Here is an 11,565-nt window from a genome sequence, read left to right on the forward strand (position 1 = left end):
GCATGTGTGTGCATGCACATCCACCGTGTGTGCACATGTAATCAAACTTCAGGTAATGGGCGTGTGGGTCATGCGTGAAGGGAGATTTGCATTAAGAACTCCAGAGATCTTCCATGAGATTAGGGATGAAGACTCTATTAATCTCATATTTCGGAAACCTGTCCGAGTAGACAGAGATTCAGTGGTCAGGGGAGCACAGCAAGGCCCTGCCCTTCATTCCTGAAGGGGTCCAGCCACATAATCTGATGAACATTATTGACCTCTGTCCTGCCCCAAATTCCTGGGACAAGCTGACACCTGACAGGAATGTAAGCGAACACATGACAATCCCATGTGAAGGCCCTTTCCTGAGATGACGGTGTGTTAAGGAACAGTGGGCTCATCCCTGTTAGCATTGCTGTTCCTACACCAGCAACTGTGGCACCCCTGGGACTAGAGGCCTGAGGGAGGCCTGGGGACATTTAGATACTTGAAGCGATCGCCTTCACTCCGAGGGCGTATTCTGAGAGCCTGTGACTTGCTGAGCCTGGTGCTGAGTCCTGACAGGAGCTCAGTCCTGCCCTCCTGCCCTCCTGCCCTGCACGTGTGAATGTGTTGAGCAACATGCCCTCCGGGTGGCACAGAAAAAACTGGAAGCCCGGGTCTCTTGCTCGCTCAACCCCTAGTTCACCAGGTGACTCTGGGAAATTATTTCCTGTCTTAAGTTCGTGAAGCCTATGGAGATGATTTGTTATTTCCTTTTTGGTCCCCATTCACTTTCCAAAGTCCTGTTCTTGGAATCTATTTTCTGTGAGGTGTTATCCAGGCCAGGCTTGATCTCTGTGGCAAGAGCAGACTTCACAGGTGTGAGACCCCCCCACCACCACCACCAAGAAGTTCAGAGAGGGCACACGTGTCCTGGGTATACCATTTATTGTTGATTCTGTACACCAAATTTGTTACAAGCAGCATCTAGCAAAAGACAGACCCCTAACCCTGCCCACCAGGGTTCACACTCTATAAAACCCTGGGGGCCTAGAAATCGCTACATGCACTGCCAAGCACCTGGGACTATTTGCAGTGATTCTCTTAGCAAGGCAAAGGTGATCTATTTTTGCAGGCAGCATGAAAGCAATGGGTGGTGAGAACCATCTCTCCATAGAAGAAGGAATCCAGGATCGGGAGGAGTTCCACCTGGAAGCAGCCTGCCGCACACCCTCTCTCAGCCACAGTGGTGGCTTCCTTCACAAGACCGCCACAGCCTCCCCCAACAAACTGGGTTAGGTTCTGGCCACAGGATCAGCCGTGGGCCAAATCTGAGTAGCTTATAGCTAAAGGGTGGGATATACCCCACCTCTGCCCCCACCTCCAGTCATCTAGTGACTTGCTAGCTGTCTGCTCTCCATACATTTCCTGAGCTTGGGAGTAGATTCCTGGATCAGCTCTACCCTGACATCTGAAGTATGGGAATCGTGTGGTTGCCCATGAGAAGATCTAGAACCTCTACATTCTCAAGAGAAAGACCACTATCCACACAGACCAATAATTCTAAGGACAGGGGCCAGTTTTTCTTTCATGGCTGAACAAGTTTCCTGTATTTACAAAGTTGGGATCCATACAGTACCAGGTGAGGTCCCAGTGACTTAAGAGTATGAGGAGCACCAGGACGGGGACTCCCATTTGCTTTGTTCTCATGGTGAAAACCCTAGTCAGAGCATGTGGTCTTGTGTAAAGGCTGAAGACAGAAGTAAACCCCCAGCCTACTGAGAACCTATTGTGACGGTCTTCTGCCCTGTCCCAAGGGGGCACTGGGAGGGTTAAAGGGGAATGTGTCCAGAGCTTTGGAGGACACTTGTGCACAGTAAGCACTTCTTAAAATGGTCCTTTCCTCCAACATTGATTCCTTCCTTCCGTGTCACATGAAGGCTGCTGGTGAACGGCAAGGTGGCCTAGAAACCAGTGCACAGAGGAGAAGTGAAGGGAATTCTGTACCCTACCCAACATTTCAGGGACCACTCAGCTCACTCCAGTCCCAAGAATTGAGCAAATACATCATTCAATAGTGCCGTATTGAAAAGGGCACTCCATTCAGCTTTTGGGGCCACTCCTTGACCAAACAGCACAGATCAGAGAGGCCAAAAGTCCTGACAAGGAACAACAGGGATGATGGCTCCAAACCATTCTGATGGGAGAAAGGAACAGGCAAGCTGGGAAGGATCATCTAACAGGCCCATCCCCTTCACCTGGGATCTACCTGGGTGGGTCGTCTGAAGACACCTGTTCTCAGACCAGTATTTTGAGCCAGAAAGGAAGGTATTCCAATGTCATGGCCAATGTCAGAAACACCCAGGGGTTCTGGGTTAAGGCTGGCAGGGAGCATGGAATGCTGAGGGTTCCTACCTCTCTCTATCCCTAGCCACTTGTTCCTAAGCACAATGAAACACTGGAGCTCACTCACAAGAAGCACCTGAGTGTTCTGGGTCTGAGGAATGTGATGCCAAACCAGGCTTCCTGTCTGGAGGAAAGCAGACCCACATTCCCTTTCCAGCCCCTGGGCCCACGTGGCAGGCCACCGTCAATAGGATGAAGGTCATGCCCCAAGCTTGGGGCTCCCTTCCTTTTGGGTCCTGGTGAGCCTTACTTAATACACATGCACTCATTCTGTTAATATTTTGAAAACATTTGTAGACCCAGATTTGCCTTGGGGAAATAATATCTTTTGCCTGGATATCAGATTCTTGGGGACAGTTAAAAGCTACGACATGCACTAGACATTCCTTCTGAGACATTTTGTGTTGGGGGGCCTGGCCATCCTGTCATCATGATGCTGCGGAGGCTTCTTACTCATCTTGAGAGGTAGAGGGACCTAATAAAAGCCAATCAGGATTGGTGGTAGATCCCTGAGACCTACATCCCTGAGATCAACTGAAGTTCTTTCTTGGGCAGATATGGAGACCTGAAATTCTTCAATTTTACTGCTTTTATTTCTGAACTGGTGGATCAGATGTCCAGAAAAAGACATGTGTTGCCTTGAACATAATTTCTTTAACATCTGTGAATATGTGTGTAGCAGGAAAGGCATGAAAGCAAGAATTCAACTATAACTCAAGGAAGAGAAAACCCTGGATCAAATGACTTAACTCATAACCAGATGATAAGTAGGAGGAGCTTCAGAGAGCCACTCCAACCACTGGGACCTGTCAGTGTATCTTGATATCTGCTGTCTGTGAAAATCCTGAAGCCTTGCTGCTAGCTGACTAATGTTGACGAAGAATTTTTCCACAACATTAGAGGGATCCCTGGTTCCCATTACACTTGAATGTTCAATTAAAAGATCTCATCTCAGAGCTATTTCATTTCCCCCAAATGGAAAGTGAATTAAAAACAGATATAGGCATATCATGCCCATAAAAGGGCCCAGACAAGGAACCTCCAATGACCTGCAGCTTATCAGCAGGGAAGACACTGTGGTTGCATGGGCCACTGTAGTTAGGACACTTCTGACCTGGCCAGCCTGGGTCCCTCCAGATCTCAGGGTTTATTAAGATTCCTCTCCAGGCCAGTCTCCTGTGCTGTCCATATCACATCTTTGTCATCCTGGCAGCTGGGCCTTTGCAACAGCTGGCCATGGAGCGGGGGGGCAGCGAGGCCCCTGGTAAGAATCCAGGTAAGTCCGTGTCATCTTCAGATGTCCCAGTCCTTCAGTAAAAGCTTGGGTTTGGGGATACTGGTGATGCTCTGTTCTTGATTTGACACTGATCACATGGATGTACATTATCACGCTCCCACTTTTCTGTACGTATATTATACTTCAATTTTAAAAAATCGAAAAGAAAACCCCTAGGGGTGACTGAAAGGACCCCCAGACACCAGGTTTCTTTCTCCATTCAGTACCAATAAGCTGATTTTACAAATTAAATGGTTTTAGAAGTCAAAAATTCTTCACGATTTTATTCCACAAAGGACTAAAAATTGCCAAGCAAACTTTGTAGTTTGGAATTATCATCCTCTACAAGGCTGAGTTTGTTGCACGTGTGTCTTTCTTTTCTAGACAAAAATCACAAGAGAGATCCGATGGTAAATGTATGTCCAGGAATTGAGCAGTATGGGATTCGTTCTTTCTTTCACAACATCCTCCAAGCCGGGGGGTCTGCAGGTCTTAAGAAACCAGCTAAATGATTTGAAGCCTTCTTTGAGGAGAGAACTCACCCTGCCTTCAGGAGCAGAAAATTAAGGGGAGAACTTCCATCTGAGGGGACAGGGTTAAGCCATGGCACAAACAAGAGAAGCAAAAGAAGGGAAATCAACTTACATAATACTCTGAGGAGAGGGGCTGTCCTGGTGGAGAACTGTTCCCCCAAAGTGAGCAGGTTTTCTCACCACTGAGTCTACAGAGGCCAGGAGGGGGCCTGGGTGCAGGGAAAGTTGTTCTTGAAGGAAAGGTGGTGAGGATTTGGGGGAAGGCCCCTCTGAGCGAAACCCAAGCATATGAATAGGAAATTTTCCAGGGGCTTTTCTACAGCCATGTGATCTCCCTGGTGGTAAGAATGTCCTGTGAGACCTGCTTCTCCACAGAAGAATCAGGCAGGTCAGGACAAGGTGGGGCAACTCTCTCTAAGGCCTGGAAAGAGCCCTGAGAGCCTGGCTCTGTGGACCCAAGGGTAGAGGCAGAATGCTCACATTCCTAGATGCTCCCGTCTCTCCTTTCCTGAGCCCTGCTCCAGCCTGCCTTCCTAACACTCATTGGGTGCCTTCATCTGCATCAGGACTGCTTGGCTTCTTTTCTTGCAGCAGCAGCAGCAGATGCAGGCAGCCAGGGAACAGGCCAGGGCAATAATGCCAATTACAATGGCAGCAATGGCCAACCCACTTTGGGGCTGGGTCATGCCCCAAGTATTGCGGTCATCTGTGGCCCCAATAGTGGTCAGATCAGTGTAGTCATCTACAGAGCTAGTGATCTCAGTTGTAGAGGAGATGGATGTGGTGTCAGGATAGCTGGGTGTGTCAGGATAGCTGGGTGCGTCTGGGTACCGCGGAGCATCTGGGTACGGGGGTGCATCTGGGTACCGTGGTGTGTCTGGGTAACGTGGTGTTTCTGGGTAGCTGGGGTAGCTGGGAACCTCAGGGATGGCTGGGGCCGGAACACTGGGGCCAGGGACATTGATGATGATGATGGATTGTCCTCGAACATTGGCTGGGCTGGAACACACTGGGAGAGTGTCTGTCCCTAACCTACCCTTGTTGATCAGGAGCCAATTGCGGAGCGGAAGGATGCTTGAGTCGCACCTCCAGGGGTTGTCATACAGCCGAAGCTCACACAGGTTCCCCAAGTGATCAAAGATGCCCATGGGCAGGTTCTCCAGCTGGTTGTTCTGCAACTGAATGGTCATGAGACCGTTGACATTGGCGAAGATATTCCCTGGGAGCTGTCGGAGGCGGTTGTTCTGCAGAGAGATGTTCTGCAGGTTGGCCAACATGCGGAAGACATTCCCATCCAGGTCCTGCAGGGCATTGGTGTGGAGGGACAGCTCTCGCAGGTCTGTCAGTCCATTGAAGGCACCCGGGGAGATGAAGCTAATCTGGTTGCGACTAAGGATCAAGACCTGCAACTGGTGGAGGTTGCTGAAGATGTTGTCGGGTAGAGAAGTGATGTGGTTGTCATAGAGCCAGAGCTCCTTCAGGTTGTGCATGGGCCCAAAAATCCCTGGGGAGAGCTCCTTCAGGGAGTTCCCAAAGAGTGTAAGTCGGTTGAGCTGGGGCAGGTGCATGAAGATGCCGGGAGGCAGCTGGGAGATGTGGTTGTTGGACAGATAGAGCCTCTGCAGGTTCCGGTTGTTGTGGAAGAGGCCAGGTGAGAGCATGCCGATCTGGTTCTGCTGGAGGGCCAGCTCCTGGAGGTTGCTAAGCCCATCAAAAGTGCCCATGGGGATGTCCGAGAGCCTATTCTCATATAGCCGGAGCACCTGGAGGTTGCCCAGGTGCTGGAAGACCCTGGGTGAGAGGTGGGTGAGGCTGTTCTTGCCCAGATTGAGCTTGGTGAGTCCCACCAGGTGGTCAAAGACGCCATCGGGGACGTATTCCAGGTGATTGCCATGCAGCTGCAATTCCTTGAGGTTGCTGCACTGGGAGAAATGGGCGGGCTGGATCTGCACCAGCTGGTTACTAGACAGAAGGAGAGACTCCAGGTTGTCCAGTCCCTGGAAGAGGCCTACGGGCAGAACCTGAAGCTTGTTGTTGGCGAGGCTGAGGTAGCGCAGCGAGCCCAGGTTGCGGAAGGCACCAGGCATGATGTGGGACAGCTCATTCTTCTCGATCCTCAGGGCGATGAGGGCCGAGATGTTGAGGAATGGGGACTCACTGAGTTCGGTGATGTGTGTGTTGAGAATCTGCAGGCTCATGGCGTTCCAGGGCAGAGGCGTGGGCACTGCCACGATGCGTGCCCCCGTGCACTCCACCTGAGAGGCCCTGGAGCAGGTGCACTCACTCGGGCAGCCATAGTAGGCCAAGCCTACAGTCCAGGCTTGGCAGCCCACCAGCAAGAGGAGGTAATGTTTCAGCAGCATGGCCTCTGCAAGGAGACAGCACGTGTTAGTCAGGGTCACCTCACTGACACTGTGACTAGTTCTTTTCTTTGTGGGGGGTACTGGGGATTGAACTCATGGGCACTTGACCACTGAGCCACGTCTCCAGCCCTATTTTGTATTTTATTTGGAGACAGGGTCTCACTGAGTTGCTTTGTGCCTGGCCATTGATGAGGCTGGCTTTGAACTTGAGATCCTCCTGCTTCAGCCTCCCAAGCTGCTAGGATTACAGTTATGCACCACCTACCAGGCTTACTACGGCTTGTTTTAAGCCAACACCAACCTTGATATCAGCAGTGGCTTGGCCTCAAGTGCTATCTATCATCATGGACCCAGTTCAGTGCTCCCCTCTGCTCTGGTCAGCAAGCCTCTTGGCCTTCCCCCTGCCTCCCCACTTCCAAGCCTTTGCCCAGGAAGTGCCCCCCACTCAGAGTGCTCTTCATCCTCATCAAATCTCCCCCATGCTTCTAGGTGTAGCTCAAATGCCATCACTTCGAGGAAGCTTTCCCTGTACCATGAATCAGGATTCATTTCCCGCCCATGCAGGTGGTCTTCCCAACCTCCCCATGGTCATTCCACAGCCGGACATTCACTGTGTTTCCAACTATCTCCTTCCCTCATTAATATGCTTTTCAAGGACAAGGGCCACATCTTTCATTCCTACACATTCCTTAAGGTGGGAACTATATCTTATCCAGCTCTGTAGCCCTCATAGCAGCTAAAAGGATATTGGAACATGGCCTTGTCAGGAGGAACAGAGAAGAGATAGGAACAAATAAATAGGTCCTGAACCTGGGAAGATGCCCAGCCTATAAATGTGGTGGCCTGCCTGGAGGAGCAGTAGCAGCCAGCAGAGGGAGGACCACACTGCTGGTGTGCAGAAAGATGGAGGGAGAGCCGAGCTTTTCCCCCCGCTCTGCCTTGCCCCACCCAGCCCATCGCCACCACCAGCAACCTGTCCACATGTGTTTCATGGAGGTTTAATTCAAACCACCTTCCAGTGCAGAGCAACTGTCTGCAGCTGGGGAGGCTGCTGGACCCCAGCCGATGCCTGGGACCTGCCTCCTGGAACTTGAGTCCCAGTTCCCAGATGGCCTGAAGTAGGTTCCAGAAAACTTAGACACACTCAGAGAGGCCATCTGTGACCTCCGCCCAAGGTTTAAAGGGCCCTGTAACTCCTGAAGGGTCGAGGAGTGACTGCTGCTCTTCATTTTATGGGGAAGCAGGGAAACTGAGGATCAAGTATTAAATCCTAGGTGCCCCAACTCCTAGGTGAGTCCTTTGTTTATGCAGTCTCTCTCTCTCTCTCTCTCTCTCTTAATGAGCAAACATCAGCATCAGAGGAAGGAATTGGAAAAGATGGCATATAAGGCATACACGGGCTGCGTGGAGAAGGCCCTTGTCTGGCTTCTCCCTGTGCCCCTGAACTCATGGGGGCCTGAGCCTGGAGCATAACTCAAAATAATGCAGGCTTCCCGCCCTGGCCTCTGCCCCACATGCTGCTTCCCGACCCTCAACAAGGCGTCTGAGGAAAACCCCAAGCTCATCCCCACCTATACAGGCTGAACTCTTCACTTATTCCCAGCCTGTCCAAGCCCTGACCTGTTACGATTTCATTAAGGATTTAGCTAAGTATGCAGCACAATGGTACAAATAAAGGAAAAAGAATAACTTGGCTGACGGAATCTAGACGTGAAAGAATGGGACCAGATGAAGCTGTGGACAGATCTAAAATCATGAACTTGTATAGAAAAAGCCCAAATCCCGAAATTGAAAGCAGAAAACTAACTGCTTAAGCAGGGACCACAGAAAAAGCGGCTCAACCACCACCCTGAGAGAAGCACTTTATATATAAACATGCACATAGAAAGAGGCTGCCCACAGCAACTACCATGACCAGAGACTGCATCAATAGACGTATCAAGCGTGGAACAAAGGAGATGATAGATAGTCTCAACTCCACAGTCCCTGATCAGGCCACACCTGTACTGCCATGCTCAGTTCCACTCTGAATTTCAAAAAGGCCAATGACAAACTGGCTTCTTGAAGAACTTCTCTAGTTGATAGTGAGAAGACCCAGAAACCAGAACATCTGTGCATCCATTGAAGGAGGGGCGGAGGAATGGCCAGAAACAGAGAAGGCGCGGGGAGCCCAGGAGCACTCTCCCCAGTATACGGAAAGGGCCGCCCTGGGATAAAGAAAGCAACCAAACTCAGCAGTTCCAGAGGTCACAGCTAGTGCACAAAAGTTTCAAAGTGCTGGGTTTCAGCTCACCACCAAAGAGAGTCTGTAAAGCCCATGGCTGCAGCATAGAGGCAGTCAGCTCCCCGCTCCTGGAAGTGCTGAAGCAGAGCTGAGCCACCTCCCGATGAGGAAGCTGCAGAGAAGCCTCCACACCTAGTGAGGTATTGGGCAGCCAATGTCCTGTCCATCCCTAAGATTTCAGGATTCTAGGGCCGAGTCCCAGAGGGTGATATAAGATCCATTTATAGGATGACTGTGCCTGTGTCAGGGCTCTGTGCAGAGGTGTGGGTGTCTGTCCTTTCCCTGGGTATGTGTGTGTGACAGCTGACCCCCAGATGGATTTACAAAAGGTGAGGCTCTGATGGTGCCTGGTGTGGGGCTACCCAGTGCTCATGAATTGTCACCACACATTCCTATGCCCAGCACACTCCGAAAACAGTGTCACAGCCCAAATACCCAGATGAATTAAGAGCCCATCACCTGAAAAACATGTGTTGTTTCTTCACAGGTAAATGAGCACGTAGGTGGAGGCTCCTCTGAGGACCCACCTCTCTGAGTCTGCACCCCTTAGCTGGGAGGGGGTGTCAAGTCAGGCCTGTGGAGGGTCCCTCAAGGGCCAGGAGGAGGAATGGAGAGATAATTCCCTGTGGGAAGAGGGCCATTCCCTGTTGTCTAAAATGGACCACACTCAGTGTGACAAAGATTACAAGAATTTGCAGACTGTCTTTTTATAAACCCTCCCGTCTGCAGAGCCCACCCGGCACCACGAGCAGCCAGACGTTTCCTGTTTTCCAGCACTTGTGATTGTCACCGCTCCAACCACCCCCAAAGGGCCCACCTCAGCCCAACGGCAGGGCCCTCAGGGGCACAGGAGCAGGCCAGGGCTGGGCCCCTGGATCCTCAGCCAGTGTGCAGACGTGTGTGGCCCTTGGCCCTCAGGAGCCCAGCACACAGCAGACTAATAGCCCACGCTGTCCAGTGCCGCTTGGCAGCCGAGGGATGGCAGTTAAAGGCCCACGAAGCGCCCTAATTACACCTTTCTCCCTCAGGCGCCGTGCGCGTCCTCAATCACTGTAGAGACTCGGTCCAGCCTCTGTCCAGCCCCTGGAGAAGGGGTCCACCTGGCGTCTGCCGCTGACCCATGAAGTCAGCGAGCCAGGCAGAGAGACAGAAGGACACCCAGACAGCTCACCTGGACACTGACGCGGCCCCTCCCCAGGAGGAGAAGTGATGAAACCAGGCACGCTGGCGGTGGATCTCCAACAGAAACACCCTGTGACTCATGAGTGAACACATAATTAGCCGTGAAGCCTTGGGCTTTGTTGGTTGGTGAGTTGGGACTTTTGGGGTTTAATACCATCATTCACATTCCCTAAACACAAAGCTCCCTGGGAGGACACACCTTCTTATTTCAATGCCACAAAGTAAAACATTCGGAAGGAGCTCGGAAGACCCACGTTCTGCTCTGTTCTGAACACTAAGGTACAGTGTGAGCGGAGGTCAGTGCTCCAGGTCTGTTTCCCCTTCCTTCTGTGAGGACTCTTAAGGCCCGAGCAGCTCTAACACCTTCTGACTGGAGGCAGGAAGGAGACGTGACTGGGACTCGCCTTTCTCCTCTCCTTTCTTTCCACAGGTCACACTGAATCACCAGTAGTGCCACTTGGCCTGGCCTCATCTGCATGCTGAGGCTGAAGGATCCTGTACTCATCTTGTCAGACCCACCTCGTGTTAGAAGTTTCCAAGCAAGCCAACCCACTAGCCAATCTCACGTCTTCACATAAACATGGTCATTTCATGGGACCCAGGGCCTGAGAGGGATCCTGCACTCTCCCAGGCCACCTGGGGAAACCGAGGCCCCGAAAGAGGCTTCCCCAGGTCTGGGCCCTCTCTTTTCAGAGGGCTTCTTAATAGTGGCCTTTTCTGCAATGAGATGGTCCCCAAGCAGCCTGAGGTCTCCCAAGGGAGATGCCAGGCCTGGAGCTGTGCCCCGCTCCCAGCAGCCAGGCTTGTCCTCAGGACAACACTCTTGCTCTTGCTCTTGCTCTTTGGTGCTCAGTGCATTGGGTCCAAAGTCACTGAAAGACTCAGCCTGGGTGTGTGCAGACCTCCCTGTCTCACTGACCTCACCCCAGAGCACCACGTTCAAATGGCCAAGAAAGCTTGTTTAAGAACTGAACTCACAGGTCTTCCACTGGAGTCTTAAATTGAGTTAATACATGGAAAACACCTAGACTCATTCTTGGCATAAAGTGAGTACACAACAAATGTGAGTGATGACTGATGCTATTTCATTGGAGAGTAAAATCAGATCTCTGGAAGCTCCACCCACAGAGATCCTGATTTCTGGATCTCTGGATCTCCACCCACAGAGATCCACAATTAACAAACCCCCAAGCAGCTCCAACACAAGGGTCCACAGACCACACTCAGATACACCTAGTGTGGCCTAGTCGAGCTGGGAACCCACTCCCACCACCTGTACCTCTTACTACCAAGAGCACAGACAGAGAACCAGGATAGGGAGCCGGAAGGTCATGCCACAGGCTGGTCCAGCTCCCGCTGTCAGCTTTTCCTTCAGCGGCCCATTCTGCACCCCGTCAGGAATCCACAGTTTGCCTTAAGTTGAGCCCAAACATAGAAATTGCTTCCAGATACAGCATTTAGAGCACAGGGGGTCAGAGATACAAAGGCCTGTTGAGATGATCTGGTCAAACCATCTGGCTGTTTTGTCGATGAGAAACCTGAGGGGTCTACAGGGTA

General features: G+C 51.4%; 1 protein-coding gene across 1 annotated transcript; it reads right to left on the reverse strand.

The window, feature by feature from the left end:
- Positions 1-4,712: 4,712 nt before the first annotated feature.
- Lrrc15 (leucine rich repeat containing 15) lies at positions 4,713-6,542 on the reverse strand. Its single transcript, XM_027935902.3, has 2 exons — positions 5,084-6,542; positions 4,713-5,002 (listed from the first exon to the last, which is right to left on the reverse strand). The coding sequence occupies exons 1-2, from the start codon at positions 6,540-6,542 to the stop codon at positions 4,713-4,715; spliced, it is 1,749 nt and encodes a 582-aa protein (XP_027791703.2).
- Between the last annotated feature and the right edge of the window lie 5,023 nt (positions 6,543-11,565).

Source organism: Marmota flaviventris, chromosome 8 (assembly GCF_047511675.1).
Source record: "Marmota flaviventris isolate mMarFla1 chromosome 8, mMarFla1.hap1, whole genome shotgun sequence".
NCBI classification, from domain to species: Eukaryota; Metazoa; Chordata; class Mammalia; order Rodentia; family Sciuridae; genus Marmota; species Marmota flaviventris.